Source organism: Piliocolobus tephrosceles, chromosome 14 (assembly GCF_002776525.5).
Source record: "Piliocolobus tephrosceles isolate RC106 chromosome 14, ASM277652v3, whole genome shotgun sequence".
Lineage (NCBI taxonomy): Eukaryota > Metazoa > Chordata > Mammalia > Primates > Cercopithecidae > Piliocolobus > Piliocolobus tephrosceles.
The window spans coordinates 59,560,457-59,581,781 of NC_045447.1; the positions used below are offsets into that span (position 1 = coordinate 59,560,457).

The 21,325-nt window shown below is 36.8% G+C and overlaps 1 protein-coding gene and 1 pseudogene across 2 annotated transcripts in view; one reads left to right on the top strand and one right to left on the bottom strand.

Annotated features, from left to right (window-relative positions):
* MLLT3 (MLLT3 super elongation complex subunit) overlaps positions 1-21,325 on the top strand; it is a 294,338-nt gene that overhangs the window by 213,304 nt on the left and 59,709 nt on the right. For both annotated transcript variants that reach the window (XM_026453889.2, XM_026453890.1), the window contains exon 5: positions 9,576-10,280. In XM_026453889.2, coding sequence (XP_026309674.1) covers positions 9,576-10,280 — 705 coding nt within the window. The remainder of the gene's footprint in view (positions 1-9,575; positions 10,281-21,325) is intronic.
* Positions 5,659-5,790, bottom strand: LOC111526149 (annotated as a pseudogene).

Below are 21,325 nucleotides of genomic sequence, written 5' to 3' on the forward strand. Positions count from 1 at the left end.
TGTGCCATGTTGGTGTGCTGCACCCATCAACTCATCAGCACCCATCAATTCATCATTTATATCAGGTATAACTCCCCAATGCAATCCCTCCCCCCTCCCCCCTCCCCATGATAGGCCCCAGTGTGTGATGTTCCCCTTCCCGAGTCCAAGTGAACTCATTGTTCAGTTCCCACCTATGAGTGAGAACATGCGGTGTTTGGTTTTCTCTTCTTGTGATAGTTTGCTAAGAATGATGGTTTCCAGCTGCATCCATGTCCCTACAAAGGACGCAAACTCATCGTTTTTTATGGCTGCATAGTATTCCATGGTGTATATGTGCCACATTTTCTTAATCCAGTCTGTCACTGATGGACATTTGGGTTGATTCCAAGTCTTTGCTATTGTGAATAGTGCCGCAATAAACATACGTGTGCATGTGTCTTTGTAGTAGAATAATTTATAATCCTTTGGGTATATACCCAGTAGTGGGATGGCTGGGTCATATGGTACATCTAGTTCTAGATCCTTGAGGAATCGCCATACTGTTTTCCATAATGGTTGAACTAGTTTACAGTCCCACCAACAGTGTAAAAATGTTCCTATTTATCCACATCCTCTCCAACACCTGTTGTTTCCTGATTTTTTAATGATTGCCATTCTAACTGGTGTGAGATGGTATCTCATTGTGGTTTTGATTTGCATTTCTCTGATGGCGAGTGATGATGAGCATTTTTTCATGTGTCTGTTGGCTGTATGAATGTCTTCTTTTGAGAAATGTCTGTTCATATCCTTTCCCCACTTTTGGATGGGGTTGTTTGTTTTTTTTCTTGTATATTTGTTTGAGTTCTTTGTAGATTCTGGATATTAGCCCTTTGTCAGATGAGTAGATTGCAAAACTTTTCTCCCATTCTGTAGGTTGCCTGTTCACTCTGATGGTAGTTTCTTTTGCTGTGCAGAAGCTCTTTAGTTAAATTAGATCCCATTTGTCAATTTTGGCTTTTGCTGCCGTTGCTTTTGGTGTTTTAGACATGAAGTCCTTGCCCATGCCTATGTCCTGAGTGGTACTACCTAGATTTTCTTCTAGGGTCTTTATGGTATTTGGTCTAACATTTAAGTCTCTAATCCATCTTGAATTAATCTTCGTATAAGGAGTAAGGAAAGGATCCAGTTTCAGTTTTCTACTTACGGCTAGCCACTTTTGCCAGCACCATTTCTTAAATAGGGAATCTTTTCCCCATTTCTTGTTTTTGTCACATTTGTCAAGGATCAGATGGCTGTAGATGTGTGATATTATTTCTGAGGACTCTGTTCTGTTCCATTGGTCTATATCTCTGTTTTGGTACCAGTACCATGCTGTTTTGCTTACTGTAGCCTTGTAGTATAGTTTGAAGTCAGGTAGCGTGACGCCTCCAGCTTTGTCCTTTTGACTTAGGATTGTCTTGGCAATGCGGGCTCTTTTTTGGTTCCATATGAACTTTAAAGCAGTTTTTTCCAATTCTGTGAAGAAACTCATTGGTAGCTTGATGGGAATGGCATTGAATCTATAAATAACCTTGGGCAGTATGGCCATTTTCACGATATTGATTATTCCTATCCATGAGCATGGTATGTTCTTCCATTTGTTTGTGTCCTCTTTGATTTCACTGAGCAGTGGTTTGTAGTTCTCCTTGTAGAGGTCGTTTACATCCCTTGTAAGTTGGATTCCTAGGTATTTTATTCTCTTTGAAGCAATTGTGAATGGAAGTTCATTCCTGATTTGGCTCTCTGCTTGTCTGTTACTGGTGTATAAGAATGCTTGTGATTTTTGCACATTAATTTTGTATCCTGAGACTTTGCTGAAGGTGCTTATCAGCTTAAGAAGATTTTGGGCTGAGACGATGGGTCAGGACTAAGAAACTCAATCAAAACCGCTCAACTATATGGAAACTGAACAACCTGCTCCTGAATGACTACTGGCTACATAACGAAATGAAAGCAGAAATAAAGATGTTCTTTGAAACCAACGAGAACAAAGATACAACATACCAGAATCTCTGGGACACATTTAAAGCAGTGTGTAGAGGGAAATTTATAGCACTAAATGCCCACAAGAGAAAGCAGGAAAGATCTAAAATTGACACTCTAACATCACAATTAAAAGAACTAGAGAGACAAGAGCAAACACATTCAAAAGCTAGCAGAAGGCAAGAAATAACTTAAGATCAGAGCAGAACTGAAGGAGATAGAGACACAAAAAACCCTCCAAAAAATCAATGAATCCAGGAGTTGGTTTTTTGAAAAGATCAACAAAATTGACAGACCGCTAGCAAGACTAATAAAGAAGAAAAGAGAGAGGAATCAAATAGACGCAATAAAAAATGATAAAGGGGATATCACCACCGACCCCACAGAAATACAAACTACCATCAGAGAATACTATAAACACCTCTATGCAAATCAACTAGAAAATCTAGAAGAAATGGATAATTTCCTGGACACTTACACTCTTCCAAGACTAAACCAGGAAGTTGAATCCCTGAATAGACCAATAGCAGCCTCTGAAATTGAGGCAACAATTAATAGCCTACCCACCAAAAAAAGCCCAGGACTAGATGGATTCACAGCTGAATTCTACCAGAGGTACAAGGAGGAGCTGGTACCATTCCTTCTGAAACTATTCCAATCAATAGAAAAAGAGGGACTCCTCCCTAACTCATTTTATGAGGCCAACATCATCCTGATACCAAAGCCTGGCAGAGACACAACAAAAAAAGAGAATTTTAGACCAATATCCCTGATGAACATCGATGCAAAAATCCTCAATAAAATACTGGCAAACCGGATTCAGCAGCACATCAAAAAGCTTATCCACCATGATCAAGTGGGCTTCATCCCTGGGATGCAAGGCTGGTTCAACATTCGCAAATCAATAAACGTAATCCAGCATATAAACAGAACCAAAGACAAAGAACCACATGATTATCTCAATAGATGCAGAAAAGGCTTTTGACAAAATTCAACAGCCCTTCATGCTAAAAACGCTCAATAAATTCGGTATTGATGATGTACCTCAAAATAATAAGAGCTATTTATGGCAAACCCACAGCTAATATCATACTGAATGGGCAAAAACTGGAAAAATTCCCTTTGAAAACTGGCACAAGACAGGGATGCCCTCTCTCACCACTCCTATTCAACATAGTGTTGGAAAGTTCTGGCTAGGGCAATCAGGCAAGAGAAAGAAATCAAGGGTATTCAGTTAGGAAAAGAAGAAGTCAAATTGTCCCTGTTTGCAGATGACATGATTGTATATTTAGAAAAGCAGTATTTTAAAGCTTATGTTACCTTATGATTGATTTTTATCAGTGTTCTATGGATACATATAAAACTTCTAAACTTTATTCAAGAGATAGAAAAGCTCTATGTATAATTATTAAATCAGCGTGTGGGTTGTTTTGGTCAGTTAAACTATGTCTGTAATCATTGTGTTTTATGAAATCTGTCAATTTATGACAAAGATATATTGATTGCTCATTTAAATATTTTAAAATTCTTATTAAATACCTTTTGCTTTATGTAATTTGGATTTTTACATTTTTTATCCTATTTGGTACTCTTAATGTTGAATTCCACATGATCTGATATTAATCTAGCACTCATACTTTCTTTTGGGGGCATTTAGCTGATATTTCTTTGCCCATCCCATTATTTTAAACGTTTTTCAATTGATTTTAAGTATTTCTTTTAACAGCCTTTATCTGATCTTTTTTCTTTTACCCAGTCTGACAGTTTGTCTTCGAGAGGGGGAATTCAGTTCTTTCACTTTTATTCTAAGTTACACTTGATATTATTACTGTCTTTTCACTTTGTTCATTATTTATGTATGTGACTTTTTTCACTTTTCTTAATTTTGCCTATATTTTCAAGTTGATATTCATTTTCCATTTTCCCTTTGTTTATGTGACAGTTCTTCACTTTTCCATTTCATGATTGACCACCTTCCTTTCTAATTGCTTATAATCCAATTTTTTCTTCCACTTTAACATGAAAAAAGATACCAGCACTTTCTTTCACCTTGACACCCTAATCCTTCTCTTTCATTCCTAAATTTCTGTGGAAATCATTTAGTTGTTTAGGTCCAGATTGTTAGACTTTTCTGTGTCAGGAATTCATGTTGAGGACTTATATTACAGTTTATTTTTCGTTTAGATATAAATCTGTATATTGTGCAAGATACATTGTAACCCCCATTTCTTCCCTTTCCCACACATAAAACATTTCTGGTTCAGTTATTGTTTGACTAGACTCTTTTCTCAAGTCCTTTCCTTTGGCGGGGACAGTGGTTGATGCGCTATTTGAATTCTGAAATTTTGGCAAATACTTCTTTCACACCGGACTGTGTGTGTAGGATATTTGGGTTGTACTTTCTCTCCCAGCTGTCTGGATATTATTGTTCTTTCTTCTAGATTTCAGTATTACAAATGAGAAACACAATGTGAATTTAATTGTTATTCAATTTTAAGTAATTATTCTTCCTGAATACTTGTCAGGTTTTTTTTCCTTTTTTTTTTGTTTTAAAGTATAGGAATTGTAGTGTGATTTTCCCTGGGCATCATTTCTCATTATCTTTGCCTGGATCTCGGAGAGCTCTGTGAGATTGTAATTCAGTCCTCTCTTTAGTTTGTGAAAATTTTTATCCATATTGCTTTAATTATTACCTCTTCTGTCTTTTCTTTTTCCTCCTTCTGGAACTCTTCTTATGGCTGTATGTTCTGTTTCCTTGATCCATTCAAGGCTCTTCTCTTTTCTCATTATGATTTTCATTGCTTTGTATTTTTACTTTATGCTTTGAGATTTCATTCATTTGATCTTTTATACTGCCAGTCAGCATCGATCTTCTATTTTATCTACTGAATTATTCAGCTTGAGAATATAAATGTTTAAATTTTAGTTTTTAATTAAACATTTTTTCTAGAAGTTATTTTTTATACTTTACTTGATTTTCCATAAGTAGCCATACTGCTTTTGACCTCAATATTTCATCTTTCTCCTCCAGAAAATCTGTTAGATCTGCTTCCTCCTATTTCCTCCTACCCTATAGTATGTCACTTATATGTGCATTGGGGTTGAGGTTGAGCTGTTAGGGGACTTTAGGCTGTTGAAACTCTATAAGTGATGAAAGATACAGGCATCTTAACCTGCACAGTAGCAACAAGCATGTTATCTATTTCTTGTTTATACACCTAGAGGATTCTGTGCCTTCCTTCTGAGCTCCTTACATTCTGCAGCCCTAAGAGCAGACTCTCCTCCTGTATCAAGTGCCTTCTGAGTGCTGGGAAGGCTGGCCATATTTGTGTGTGCAAAACTCTTCTGGAAGCTGGGCATGGTGGCACGTGTGCCTGTCGGCCCAGTTTCTTGGGAGTCCAAGGCAGGAGGATCACTTGGGCCCAGGAATTCCAGGCTGTAGCATGTAGTGATCATGCCTGTGAATAGCCACTGCATTCCAGCCTGGGCAACACAGCAAGACCCCATCTGTAAAAAAACAAACTCTTCTGGGTCAAGCAGAGCAAATCCTGCACCAATTATTTTTCTCAAGATGCCCATAAGCCTGTGGCCACATTCTTCAGGCCACTGCCTGCTACCCCCAGAGCTGACTAGTTCAAGAGAGGTAAATGGGGTTGGATTTGGGATTGAAGTGGGAAAAGTAAATCAAATTCAAGGTTTCCCCGACCCCAGAATTCTGAATTTTAATACTCCATTCGTAGTTTCAGTTGGCAGTAATTGTGCCTCGCATAAACCTCACTGGCTACGATACTGCCACTGCACAGAGCTATTTGTAGTTTCAGATGGCATGTCACCCCTCTGTGTTATTCATTGTGTGTTGAATGACATTATAGAGGAGACTTATTTCGGAACCTTATCTTTGACTATCATGGTTTTTCCTATCCCTACATATGCATAACCTCTTGGACCCCACTACAGTTTTTAGGAAGTGTCCTTGTAAAAATACAGTTTGAACAAATAAACTTCTCAGAGAGTTTGTTTATTTCGATAAGTAAAACTCTTCTGGGAGAGTTTATTTGTCTATATGCAAATTTCATTGAACAAAATATGATTGATCTGAAAATCTTTCACGAGACAGAAGCCAGTTAAAGTAGGACAGAGACCAAAAATAAGAGGGATGGCCAGCGGGAAGAAACAGGAGCCAAGAATCAGCTATGAGTTGTCAGTGGTTCTTAGATATAGACACGAAGATAACATGGAAACTGAAAGCCACATATAATCAAAAAACCTTATTCTGGCCAGTAGTTCTGATTTTTTTCTTAAGTCCTCTATTTGAGTTGCTGACAGGTAGTATTAGAAGAGTTTAAACATTAAAGATACCCATTCTGTTCCAAAAATTTAAAACAAGGAAGCGTTCAGTGCAATCTGAATAGATGAGAGAAAATATTGTATCCTATAGTCACAGGTTGTAAAGTTAGTGCAAATATATGTATATTTATGTTTAAACAATCATTTGCCTTAAATATTTGAGATTTGAATTATGCACACATGCTCTCTGTGTTACATTGCTTGATATTCAGTTTGTCCTAATCAGCCTCAGGCAAAGAGAATTTGAATTATACATGTGTAAACTTTGCATTGAATGGTAATTAGTCTGTGCTGCTCGGTGGTACTTAATATTGAGGTTAATGGTTAATTGAAAAATTTAAAAAGCTAGTGACAGGACCCCCATATATATAATATATATTATATATATATCAAATATACATTATATGTTTATATATAATTTATATATTTACATATAATGTATAAAAATATCAGATAGGCTGAAAATCAGTGAAAGCTTTTAATCTGTGCCAGTGACAATTTAATGCCTGGCTGTGTATCTGAGCCACTGTTTTACATTTATTACACGTACAAACATGGAGACTGGTGATAAGACCCCCATATATATATATATAAAATATATAAATATATTATATATATAAATATCAGATAGATAGACTGAAAATCAGTGAAAGCTTTTATTCTGTGTCAGTGACAATTTAATATCTGGCTGTGTATCTGAGCTACTGTTTTACATTTATTACATGTACAAACATGGAGACTGGTGACAATATATTTGAACTTTGACATTTGTCATGGGTCCAGGCCAAAGAAACTGCTGCCTTAAGAACTGCTCTCTCTCCTTTAATTTTTTACATTTTATTTAAGACATTGTTATGGAATGTATTTGTCCTCGTAACTTTTGTTCTCTTAACTTAAAGATTCTTGAGGTGGTAATTACAAAAAAGGAAGGAACAAGATGTCTGGGTCACTTGCTTATACCAAGATTTGTTGAGTGGATAAAAAGGTAACAGTAGACATTCGATACCCGGACCAACATGAGAAGTAAAACATTATAAAACAATGTATTTCTAGAGTTTTGTACCTAGCATTATATGCATGTAATTAAAAAAGGAACTTAACTTTTTTATGACACAAGAAGCTGTGTCAGATACCAATATGTGCCGAAAATTTAAGAATTCCAGTTTGTTCTAAAGAAGGATTTTAAACATACGTCATGGAAGGACCTATACAGAAGTTTTATTTTCCTTCCTGGTACTAGAATATTGCTGTTTTTTAATACTTAACATTAGAGATATGTTGGTAGGTTAAAAATTGTATGCTTTTAAAACTTATTTACAAAATATGTGTATAATACTTCATATAGGTTGAATATTAAACAGCGATACTTGAGTATTCTGGAGCCATCATTAGAATACTGACTGCAAATTTTCAAAATTCAGTGGGTCAACAAGCCAGTTGAAAAAAACTCAAGGATATTAGATTTCAAAATATTCTTCCTTAATTTAATTTGTCCATTATACTTTATTTTAATTATTCAGAGTATTGCTTAACATGACAGGAAATGTCTTGTAATAGAATTTATAAAATAATGAAATTTCAGTAATATGAATCCTATCTTTAGAATTTTCCTTTTAAATCTCAGATTATGATGTTTTCTAAGGAATTATCTAATTTGATGCATAAAAACAAGTCTTTGCTTAGTAACTTCATCCATTTTAGAATTTTGAAACCACTCCAGGAAATAAATGGAATAATTTTGTTAAGTGTCATTTTGTTGTTGAGCAAATAAGACAAAAAATGTATTAAGAAGCCAAAAAATATATTTCTACTAATATTGAACAATAAGTTTTCATTTAGATATTATTTTGTGATGCTTATACATGTACCTATGTATATATTTTTCATTGTTTTGTTTTTGTGTAGACTCAATAAGTAGATTGTTCATTTTAATGAAAAGCATAGCCCCTGCTTGCTTACTGTCCTGTGTCATGCTAGATATTTAAGGAACATAGGATTGGTTTTCATATCATTGGGCTTAAGTGGGTGAGTTAGAGGTGAAAGATAATAAGCAAGCCTGAAGATGTAAATTCCAGTTGAAAATTTGGACATTTATTTGTCTTTGGTTCCATCAGGAGGTGGAAGTAAGCAAGAAAGGGCTCTTCTTTTAGTATTGATGTGGATTTTTGCATGTCCAGGATCTACTCTGTTTCTTATTCTTACTATTAATGGTAGAGGTTCACAAGTATGGTAAGTATGGACTTAGATTTTGTTCCTAAACAGAAAGATTATATATAGGTTATATATTCTGATGTGTCTATATGAGTGGAAAAATTGATCACATTTAAAATGAAATAGGCAGCTATTACCTCTTTTCTCATGATCATAACACAGTAATTGCTAAAGACTTTCTAGTCCATTTGATGATTAGGTGAAATCTTTGTTCTATTAACTTCCTTTTATTTTTTTCCTAGTGGGTGAGAGATATAGTTCTTAATTGATGAAATTTTGTACAGCATAAAAATAATTGCTTTTTATCTCAAATTGAGAATTACTTTATTTCTTTTGGGGGGGTTTATGATTCCTTATATTGCAAAGCCATTTGAAATTTAATGTAATCTGACCTTACTATGTGAAGCTGAGCTATTTTTCTGCCTCCTTCTCAATCTTGTTCTATAGCTGGGTGTTGTTCCCCAAATACAATCTGTGCTTTGCTCCCTGTTGTTTTAGTTTATTCTGGTCCTTGGTCTCTTAAGTACTTTTCCATTCTTTTCATTCTAGTAATTACCTGTTTATCCTCCAGGACCTAATTCAGATGTTACTTCTTTATGAATTTTTGAACTATTCTTCGCCCTATGCTCCCAACAGAATTAAATAGTTCCCTTCTTTTGGTTGTCAACAACTATCAATCTTAGATACGTCATAGTTATTAAGAGTGGGGGCCATGTCTTATTCATCCTTGTGTCTTCTTGGACAAGCAGCAGTTAACATTTGTTGAATCGAAATGTTTTAAAACTCCATGCTTCAAATGATTAAGAAAACAGCTTTCCTCATTACGTTCTTTGATAATAACCTACTGTCACTGTGTTTCTCACATACACTATTCTCACCTGTTATATTGTGGTTTTTGGTTTATATTAAAATATTTTTGGTATTTTAATGATAGCTGGAGAGCAATAAAAGAAGGATTATTTTATGTAGATCTCTTTTGACTCTTCATTGCTATTTAGTTTTGAGAGTTTCATTTTCTTCTCCCCTTTTTGCAGGACCCTAATAGGAGTATTCATACCAGCAGCAGCAGCAGCAGCAGCAGTAGCAGCAGCAGCAGCAGCAGCAGCAGCAGTAGCAGCAGCAGCAGTAGCAGCAGCAGCAGCAGCAGCAGCAGCAGCAGTAGCAGCAGCAGCAGCAGCAGTAGTACCAGTTTTTCAAAGCCTCACAAATTAATGAAGGAGCACAAGGAAAAACCTTCTAAAGACTCCAGAGAACATAAAAGTGCCTTCAAAGAACCTTCCAGGGATCACAACAAATCTTCCAAAGAATCCTCTAAGAAACCCAAAGAAAATAAACCACTGAAAGAAGAGAAAATAGTTCCTAAGATGGCCTTCAAGGAACCTAAACCCATGTCAAAAGAGCCAAAACCAGACAGTAATTTACTCACCATCACCAGTGGACAAGATAAGAAGGCTCCTAGTAAAAGGCCACCCATTTCAGATTCTGAAGAACTCTCAGCCAAAAAAAGGAAAAAGAGTAGCTCAGAGGCTTTATTTAAAAGTTTTTCTAGTGCACCACCACTGATACTCACTTGTTCTGCTGACAAAAAACAGATAAAAGATAAATCTCATGTCAAGATGGGAAAGGTCAAAATTGAAAGTGAGACATCAGAGAAGAAGAAATCAACATTACCGCCATTTGATGATATTGTGGATCCCAATGATTCAGATGTGGAGGAGAATATATCCTCTAAATCTGATGTGAGTAGTTCTTATTGGCTTTATTCCTTTCCCTTATTTTCAGATTTTATTTCAGATAGCTTTGTAATAAAGAATGAGGGAAGAAAATGAATGCTGAACCATAAAGTGGTAGCACAGAGTAGATCTGGCCTAGAAATGCATTTCCTTAATTAATGGGAAGGAGGAAATGAAGTCATTAAGGAATCTGCAGATTTTTAGGCTGTTACTTAAGTTGTTAAAGGAAAGATATTTCCATAGCATAATAATGGGTCATTTGAATAGCAGCAGAAAATTTCAGTGCTCATCAAAGCTTGGTATCTATGCTTTCCAATGAGTGATGACTTAGGAGAATGAGAAGAATATAATAAGACTTGAATACAAGGGAAAATAAATTTAAAAGAGAAACTTAGAAAATATTAGGGCTATAATGTTGATGTTTTGATCATTGGAATGAAGTGACATGTTTATGTTGATAGAAGGCTGGTGACATTATTTTTTTTTAACCAGTTTTGAGGCAAAATGATGTAACAATATACTACACGTATTTAAAATGTATAATTTGATAAATTTTAACATTTGTGTATACCTGTAAAACCTGGCAGTAGTATTTTGAAAAGAGAATATTTAATTTTTTTCTTCATTGTTTAGCCACTGATTTGGAAGGGGTAGGGTATGTGATCTTCACTACAAGTTTTTGCTGATCAGTAGGATTATCCTTTGTGGAGGCCTAAGAGAGCATCTGACCATCTAATACCCCTAAAAGGTGTTTTTTGATACTGGAGTTTAAACTTATAATTACAGATTTTCAGCAGTGGAAGGGATTTTCAGATTATCTATTTTAACCTCTGTAATAAATCTTACGCTTCTAGTGACAGGGTTGTTACTAATTCAAAAGTATTTGATAATGTTTTTGAAGAATAAACATTACTTTGAAGTTATCTCCTTACTTTCGTATTTTTTCTAATTTTGGCCTTTTTTCAGTTACTTATTAGTAATGATTAGTCCCAATAATCTCCTTACATTGGCTTGACCGTATTTCCAGGCAGTGGTCAAGGAAGCTATCTGGCTAAAAAATTACTGGCAATCTTAGAATGCTTTTCTTTCTGTCCCTTGGGCTGCCCACAGATGTCTCTAGTTTAAATGCTGGCAAAGGCTAGGAGGCCGTAGTAGCAGATTTGCTGTCCCGGGTTTGCACTGTTCTGGGTAGAAAGCCAGTCAGGGTCAGGACATTGTGCTGACACTGATCCCCAGTGGTCCACAGACCTCCCTACTCTCTATAGCTAATCTCGAAATTTTAGTAGAAGATGAGATTAGGACAGTAGCATATAAAATACTGGACGCTGGGAAAATTTGTTCCAGTATTTGGTAAAGGCCTTATAGTCATAGTTTGTGAAATGGAGATGAGAGTTGAGTATGTTTGTTCCAATATCTCAATTATTTATTTTTCCTTCTTTGCTTCTTACCTTTCCTCTTAATTCAAAACTTATTCTTAATACAGATGTTACTTGGATCTTTTTTTGTGTGTTTGACTTTTGTCTGGAATCACCCTGAAATGCTTTTGGGTTGAGATTAATTCGTCTATCAAAATTGTCACATTTAGCAGCTTTGTCTTTTTATATTCTGACACATTGCGATTCTTCTGGTATAGAGGTTTTCAAATCATGGGTTGTGATTCACTGGTGAGCTATGAAATAAATTAACATATTGCTAGCATTAAAAAAATCAGAAAACATAATCAGTATGAGCAAGTAATGGCATATGAAAATTTTATTTCAGAGAAGGTGTGTGTGTTTCTTATAGTGGTCAAAATTTTAAAAGGCACCTTTTTAGAATGTTTGCCGATTTATGAGGAGACCAAATGGTGTTCATAAGGCACCATTGAAAGCTCTTTCTACATAAAACTGTCACAGATGGTCTTCCTTTTTTTTTTTTTTTTTTTTTTTTTTTGAGACGGATTCTCGCTCTGTTCCCCAGGCTGGAGTGCAGTGGCCGGATCTCAGCTCACTGCAAGCTCCGCCTCCCAGGTTTACGCCATTCTCCTGCCTCAGCCTCCCGAGTAGCTGGGACTACAGGCGCCCGCCACCTCGCCCGGCTAGTTTTTTGTCTTTTTTAGTAGAGACGGGGTTTCACAGTGTTAGCCAGGATGGTCTCGATCTCCTGACCTCGTGATCCGCCCGTCTCGGCCTCCCAAAGTGCTGGGATTACAGGCTTGAGCTACCGCGCCCGGCCAGTCTTCCTCTTTAGGTAACTTTGTTTATTCTCCTTTTGTCTGCCTCTTGCTCCCTCCCATTTATATATGATTTGTAAAGTATGTCTTTTAATAAAATTCTTGTTCAATTTGATGTGTTTATTCAAAGGTATACCTTGAAAAGTCTTCTGGAATGAAGAGTTATAATTGGAAAACTTTACAGTAGGTAGTAAATTTTCAAAATGGTATATGACATGTTAGAGCCACAAATCCGGTGATTACAACAGTAGTTTTTGTAACGTACTCTGCATAGCATTGCAGAGAAAGCCTATAAAGACTTTCAGGTATTATTTGTGTATAAAACCCAACAACCGTACTTTCCTTATTAGTCTTCTGGTACTAGTAATGCTTTTATTGTTGTTGCTATTGGTTCAATACTTGAAAAGTAGGTAGCATAACAAAAGAGAATTAACAAAAGTGGTGTCATGTAAACCATGAACCCAAAGACCTTTCTATGAGCAAAGGAAGGTAAGAGAGAATTGAAATTCCATTTATCCAGTAGAAAAGATAGCCTTTGTTTGGACTGTCTCCTACCTGGCATCCCTCCTGCCAGCAAGACAAAAGGAACAGGGGACACTTGTAGTGGAGAGCACTAAGCTATGGACTGCTATGGACTGCTGGTGCTCTCCATTACAAGTATCCCCTGTAACCTTGGCCAGTAATTGACTTGGTAGGTTGGGGCAGGCCCAGCTTCAGGGGGACTGTGCACATTGTCCTGGTTGTGTGTCTGCCTCTGAGTAAGTGTGATTAGATGAGCTGATCTCTCTAAGGTCCTTTCCAGCTTTATTACTTGAATATGAGCCAGATTTGTATTCATTTATGGGACATGAGGTGGTAGGTGATTTTAGATATAATGGGCAGAGATCTTGGACTTTGGAAACAGAAAAAAGACACAATTAAATCAGAAGAGTTTGAAGAATGATGAAGGCTGGGGTGAATGATTATTTGTCTAGTATGTCTATAAAGAAAACATCTCACCTCAGTGTAGGTCTTATTGTTAAAAAGATGAACATTTTAAAGAACCTTTTCTAGAATCAAATTTGACTCAGGTTTTATATAAAAATGTCAGTAGTATTAAGATGGGTTAGGAAGCTTAGATTATTAATTGATACGGTTCTTTTTGGTAAGATTTTTGTATACTTTGTGTGTGAGAAGAGAGAAAGAAGTTGGACATCCATGGTTTGTATGTCTGGCTGGTGTTTGAGGCTCGATTACTTATTTGTTGATAAGTGAAAGGTAGGTAGATAGGTAATTAGAATTCTGCCATCTGGTGTCAGACAGGCTGTTTTAAATTTTATTGTCACCAGTGATCTTGGGCAAATAATTTAACTTTCTCTGTTTCTTAGTTTCCTCTTTTGTAAAATGGAGATCATAATAGTATCTTCTTTGCAGGATTATTATGAAAATTTGATAAATCAATCTGGGTGAAACACTTAACACACTAGTCAAAAAAATGTTAGTTAGCTATTGCTATGTATGACTTGACTTCTGGGAACCTATATAACCTGTAGCTTTGAAAGAGATTTTTTGATATTCAGAAATACTGCAGAACTCTGGTGTCCTTTTTCAAGGTTGTGGGTTTATATGCTGCAATACTTCGTACTCTAAGCCACTTTGTTTCGAATTTTGTCTTTTGTCACTTTGCTCTGGATTTTGTCATCACAGGGTATATGGTCTTGATGTTGATATGTTTCTGTTACATGATCAGTGTAAAAATACAAGATAAAAAGGCTAAGTTTTAAGCTGAAAGATAAGCCAAAGTTTCTCAGATCTTTCAGCTTTTTAATTAAATGAGATAAGAAGAACATACCATGTACTGCATTGGGTAGGCACTTGGTAGGTTTTTGTTTTTTCATTTTTATTTTTTGCTGTTACTGTTAAAATATCCTAAGAAATGATTTGTCTTTGAGTTAATGTTAATATAACTGAAAGAATAATTTTTAAATACATTTTGTGATTATTGAAATGTTTCTCATAAAGAGATCTAATACTGTCACATGAAAGTTTGTCAATAATTTTCCCCTACAGAAGAATTTGGAAGGGGCTCGGATAAGGTGGAGAGGCAGAAGGACTGTGTTATAGTGGGTGAGCATTTAACAAATACAGAAAGCATGATAGGGGAATGTTTTTATTAAGAATATTTTATATTCAAGAACTGAGGCCATTTGCATTACAATACAGTGGTTCTTGGTTTAGGAGTTCATTTCTTTGGGGTACATAATGTTCCACTGTACTTACTGTTTAGTAGATAAGTCGTGACTGACACTGACAGTTGCAAAGGGAGTGTATCAGTGTCAACTAAAGGTTTATAACTGTGTTTTTTATTAACCTGCTTAAACTTTAGTTGATAATAGGGAAAACAACAACTGTCTTTCACCTCTTCTGTGATTCCTCTGTTTTTGTTTTTTGTATAATCTTTCTCCTGAAGAGAAGTGTATAGAGTTGATCTTGTCTTGTGATATGAAGAAGTCTGGTATTCACAGCAGAGGAGGAAAAAAACAGTAAATGAAAATTGAAATAACCGCATATGATCACATTCAGTTATGGTAGTAATTTTCTTATCATTGCCTTCCTCTTTCTTCCCTTATTTTGAAGATTTAATCATAATTTTAAAGTGAAGGAGTAAAAAGTTTTAATGATCTTTCCCTGAAAATGAACAAATTACATTTGGTAAAATGTTACATCCTTCAGCCTGCAGCGTGAGAAGAGAGTCATGTCTTTTGGTAGTTTGAACTTACCAAGGGGTTTTCTTGGAGAAAACCTTCTTGAAGGAGAAAAACAAAATCTCATCAGATGGCAGCATTTTTCCCAAGGGTGGATGGTGATTCCGATAAAGGATAAATGCTTTAAACCACCTTACCAGAAATTTCTTTCAAAAAGAAAAAAAGGAAGAAGGAAAAAAAAAAAACTTCCCTTCTTTTGTTGTTTCTCATTTCCTCCCGCCCCACCCTGTTCATTGCCCTGCTTAAACTGTCTGGATCTGGTAGTAAATGTCCTGCTGTTGAAGCATTGGCCTTAGGTTTTTATGTGATGGAAGGTTGTTGCAGTCAGAGAAGAAGGTCTTTATTGTGTTTTCAAAGTGGCTTTTTAATGACTTGTAATTCCAGCACATGCAAGAGCTGTAAAGTCTGTAAGTATGGTGAGGGAGCAGCTGGAGAGGCCATTCATTAAAGGGCTGCCCCAACTCTCCAGGGGGCAGGTTCTCATTGGAGGCTCCTGTTTTCTGTGTTTTATAACTGGAGGTAAAAATACCTGAAGGGTTACAGTTCTTCCTCTGGTAAATTCTGCTCAATGTGGAACATTAATTAAAATTACCGAACAAAAGTTAACTTTGTTGGGTGCGTGGAGATATTTCACCTGTCCCTATTTTCTAACACTTTTTTTTTTTTTTTTTTTTTTTGGTCTGTATTGGGCGTGAACACACTGAGGAGGAGGCAGCCTCGCCAACCAGCTGTTCATTTATTCATCCATATTCCTGGTTTATTTGAAAAAAGCAGTTAAAAAGGAGATTAAAAAAAAAAAAACAGTTAGAGACCTTTTTGTTTCCTTGTTTCAGTACATACTAGGCCCAGTGTGGTATCTCAGTTCTTAAATTAACTAATTCCTTAGAAGCCTTTGGATAGCAGACAGTTGTGAATACACAGGGGCTCTATCTTTGCAGAGCTGGTTGTCATCAACAATTGGCAAAACTCAGCATTTCCACTCACATGTATTGAGCCAGAATCTCTCTTCCAATAAATTCTGTGAGCCTGCTTCAAGAGAGCTGCATCACCTATTCAATGCATTATTGTTTCTTGCTTTATGACCTATGCATTTGATGGAATTATCCCGTTTGTCATTTTTAGACATAAAGCCAACAATGGGACTCAAAGATAGCCTTTGCAAGACTAGCTTTACCATACCACAGGGATGCCTTATAGCCATAGCTAAACTTGAGTGTTTAGTCTGTGTTAGTCACCCTTCTATGTACTTAACATGATTTCACTCACTCAGCTCTGTAAAATAGGTATTATTATTATTATTGCCATTTTATAGATGAGGAAGCTGAGGCTCCAAGATGAAGAATCTTCCCCAAGGTTGCCATCTTTAAAAGTGATGGATCTAGGATTTGAACCTACTTAGTAGGTAGCATACCTACCTAAGAGGAGGTTGGTGATAAAACAAATCTTATTCTTCCTTGGATTCTTACTAAAATTGTAGAGGTGTGCTTCATGAAGTTGGCAGTGCTGCTGGGAAAGCCTTCAATATCTCATATTGTCACCCATATGAATCCTGTTTCTTTGACCTATTGGTTTGGGCTTTACCAGTGGCCTTCAGGAGGTGACAGGTTGTCCTCATAGGTGAATTCGGCATGCACAGCCAGGATTGAGGGAAGAGCTATGAAACATCCAGGAGCCTCTAGCTTCTTATACGTCCTCACTTAAAATAAAACTGACTCTCTTGGGTCTAGATTACACCTTATTATACTGTATCAGGATTATTTTTGTTTCCAGAGTTTTTCCCATGTGCTTTTGCAAGAGAATTTATGTTTCACAGAGCTGAGCTGCAATATCAACCTTTCCCAGAAGATGCCACCAAATAACAAATGGTGTCCTCCAGTTTGGCGACTCCTTTCTGAATTTTCTAGTTAAATTTTGTAAATTCATGTTATAACCTCTCTAAGTTATTCAAAATGTAGGCTGTGCTTTCTTGAATTAGGAGACAAGATAATGCAGTGGTAGGAGTAGAGGGTTGTTTTCTTTTAGTGTCTATGTAATTATTTAGCCAAGTTTGAGAAATTGTTCTCAGTGGGTTACAATTTATGACTGTAAACTTTGCAAGCAGTGTCAAGGTCCACAAAGAAAAATCACCCCTAAGCGGCTTCCTTAGGTCACCAAAGGTGATTGTGCAGTGATATATTCCCAGATAAAGTCAAAGATCCTTCTATTAAGCAGGATAAAATGGAGAAGCATTTACTAAAATGTTTGAAGACAACACTTTTATCTTTGAATTCTGAAAATGTAGAGGTTAGGGATGTGGTAGTACAGGGATAGGAAGAAATATTCAGAATCTGTGACACAGAAAAGGTAATTTTCTTGCTTTTCATGGTCATAGAAGGAAAGTACATATATGGGGGCCTCAGATATTACTTTAAATAAGTAGAGAAAGAAATAAATTACTAGAGTGCCCCTGGTTTGAGACCTCAGTGCTTAGAATCATAGTACTGGTTTTTAAAAAATAAATTGCTGACCTTTGCTTTATTATGTGACCCTCCTATGTTTTTTAAGTATGATAAACCATCATGTCACTTTAAGTTACTAAAAACATTTTCTTCTAGATGTGTTTAATGGTTTGTAATATTCTTTGATTAATGATGTTCAGTAAAACTTAAAAATATGTATGCGGTAGGTACTTCCTATGTACGGGCACTGCATTAGGTGGTGCAGATAGTACAAAGTTAGAATTTAAGCTGGTCTTTGAAGGAAAGAGGCATGAATTAGTAGAGATGAGGGTGTGGGGTCAGTGGGAGAAGACTTTCTATTTGTTTTTGAGACAGGGTCTCACTATATGGCCCAGACTGGTCTCAAGCTCCTGGACTTTAGTGATCCTTCTGCCTTAGCCTCCCAGGTAGCTGCTGGGGCTACAGGAGAAGGCTTTTTTTCTTTTTCTTTCTTTTTTTTTTAGGTGGAGTCTCGCTCTGTTCTCCAGGCTGGAGTGCAGTGGTGCAATCTCGGCTCACTGCAGTCTCTGCCTCCTGGGTTCAAGCAATTCTCCGGCCTCAGCCTCCTGAGTAGCTGGAACCACAGGCATGCACCGCCATGCCCTGCTAATTCTTGTATTTTTAATAGAGACAGGGTTTCTCCATGTTGGCCAGGCTGGTCTCAAACTCCTGACATCGGGGATCCACCCTCCTCGGCCTCCCAACATGCTGGGATTACAGACATGAGCCACCATACCTGGCCAGAAGGCATTCTTGATAAGAGGAAACAACTTGGGAAAAAAAAAAATTGATGAGAAACTGTGTAAATAGTTTGTGTTGTCCTCTCTGAGAATGAAGAAAAATCTCATAAATAAATTCCTGCAGTTAATTTATCAAACGAGTTTATTGGGAATGAAAGAAGCCTTATTGAACTCTCCTCCCTCCATGGTAGACATGTGCAGGATGCTTTTATTTTATATATTCTTAATCTATACACTAGGTAAGATAGCTTTTGTTCTCATCTTACAGGTGTGGAAGTGACAGAGCAAGAATTCGAATCCAGGTCTGAAAAATGTCAAAATTTATGCTTCTTGTATTGTACCCCTGATTAAAGCTTGTTCAGAGGGAAGTCATGTCGAATTAAAACCACTGTAATATTGACTAAACGTTTTTGAGAAAATAAAATTAGTAGTGTTAACTTTCCCATCATCTAACATCCTCTGACCATCTGGTAGTGGTGCCACATTCCGGTGAAAAGGGAAGACTAAGAAATAAAATGTAGCCACAGTACTTGGAAACTTGGGTGTGAGTAATGGATGCAGAGGAGACTCTGGCATGATTTCTAAAATGCTGATTGAGTCTTGCTTTATATAACCTAATGTCATTTTCTGAGAAGCAGAATTGCAGAAAGTACTGAAAAGCTGTGGTACCTTAGAGTCTGTCTAAGGGAACTTTTCCGTAATGTAATATCTTATTAGGTTGTTTCATATATCTCATTTCTAGGGCCAAGGACATGGCCGGTGTTATTATGAGGGCTCCCACCTGTTGTATTGATATTATATTGTGTTTTCTAAAGGTTGCATTCATGCATCTCCAGGTGGATTATGTCAGAAAAAACATTATAATAAAAGAAATAAAGGTCGCACTCATGAAGGATCTGAGGAAGGAAGGTAGGGCTTCTGTGTCCTGGAACATAGCCATACCTGACCAGTCAGTTATCTTTGTGGGCTCAGTAGCAGTGGTCCAGGAAGTGTAATACAAGAGTCTACACTTGGAATAAAAAGACTAGACAGGCTGGGCACAGTGGCTGAAGCCTATAATCCCAGTGCTTTGGGAGGCCATGGTAGGAGGATTGCTTGAAGCCAGGAGTTCAAGACCAGCCTGGGCAACATAGCGAGACCATGTCTCCACAAAAAAATTTTAAAAATTAGCTGGGTGTGGTGGTGCACGCCTGTGCTCCTAGCCACTCAAGAGACTGAGGCAGAAGGATTGCTTGAACTCAGGAGTTCTAGTCTGCAGTGAGCTATGATCACATCATTGCACTCCAGCATAGGCAGTAGAGTGAGACCGTTTCAAAAACAAAAACTAAAACTAAACAGGTTTAGCTTAATAGTAGAGAACTATAAAATGTGGATTTAATAATTAATAATGCTCACCTTATTATAGATGCAAATTGCCATTCAGGTATTAGTTCAAGCAAAATATTAATGATGTCATAGATGAAGACAGCTTTTGTTTGGTAATTTTATGAATTGCATTCTGTGAAGACCTGATGTTGGCAGGGGTTCTTGTAAAGATTGGGAGGCAAAGCTGCAGTCTAGGAACCTAGTGATTTATAATACATGCCCACAGAATGTGTTTTTATTCCTTCATATATTTCTAAAACATCATTTCCTATTTGGCCTAACCCTTCATTTTATTGGGAATAAAAGCAGAGTCTTCCTCAAAGTCTACCCTAGTATCTGGGCGCGGTGGTTCACACTTATAATCCCAGCACTTTGGGAGGCTAAGGTGAGTAGATAGCTTGAGTCTAGGAGTTCAAGACCAGTCTGGGCCACATGGAGAAACCTCATCTCTACAAAAAAATACAAAAATTAGCCGGGTGTGGTGGTTCATACCTGCAGTCCTGGCTACTTGGGAGGCTGAGGTGGGAGAATTGTCTGAGCCCAGGAAGTTGAGGCTGCAGTGAGCCATGATTGTGCTACTCTACTCCAGCCTGGTCGATGTGAGTGAGACACTATTTCTGAAAAACAAAAAAAAAGTTTAGTATCTGATAAATTCTACTCAAGAAAACCTAATTCATTTTTAGTAATATAAAGTATTCACTCTATTTTCAAATGTCTTTCTAGCAGCATTATTATAATTTAAAGTGAGCCTCTCAGACTTGTTGATCTTGTGGTGGGTTATTTTAAAGTGCTAGGTTGTCTGATGATCTTAGTTAAGAATCAGACAGGGCTAGCACCTTTACTGTTGTTTACCAAGCCTGCTGTCATTGTCCACCAACTTTCAGAGACTTGTAGCAAGTCACTTCCTCCCCTTTAAAGATAAGTCATGCATAGTCCTCTGTGTTTTGTATAATAAACCAATGAGCCTCATAGTTTGCCTCCTCCAAAACAACAAGATTTGAAGGAGGGAGGTTGTGTGTTGTATGCCACCCATCTCTTTATCTTCATTGGGCCTGTAGATACATTAACAGCTCTGTGATCTCTCTTCTCTATTTAGAAAACCTTTCAAGGCTTAGGTACTCTTTTTCAAGGTTTAAGACCATGTTTAGAAATCACATACAGTTTCATACAGCATTTATTTCATGATTTAGATAATCATAGAGTTTTTAGAACAAGAAACTTCAGAAATCTCATTCAACAACTTGAATTTTGCAGAAGAGAACTGAAAGCCAAGTTTAATAACTTGCCCAAGATCCTAGGGGTCTCATTGTTTAAAAAAAAGGGGGCCCTAGGATGCAGGCCCCCGATTGGCATGCCATTATAGATCATTTCCAGTTTGCAGTGATTCGCACATCCATCACTCACTTTCCCAAACTCTCCTCCTCTAGAACATTTTAAAGTGATTCCTAGTGAGTTTTTACCATCTAAAAACTAGCCCTTACACATTGGTTTAAGCCTGTCAAGCGTATGACCA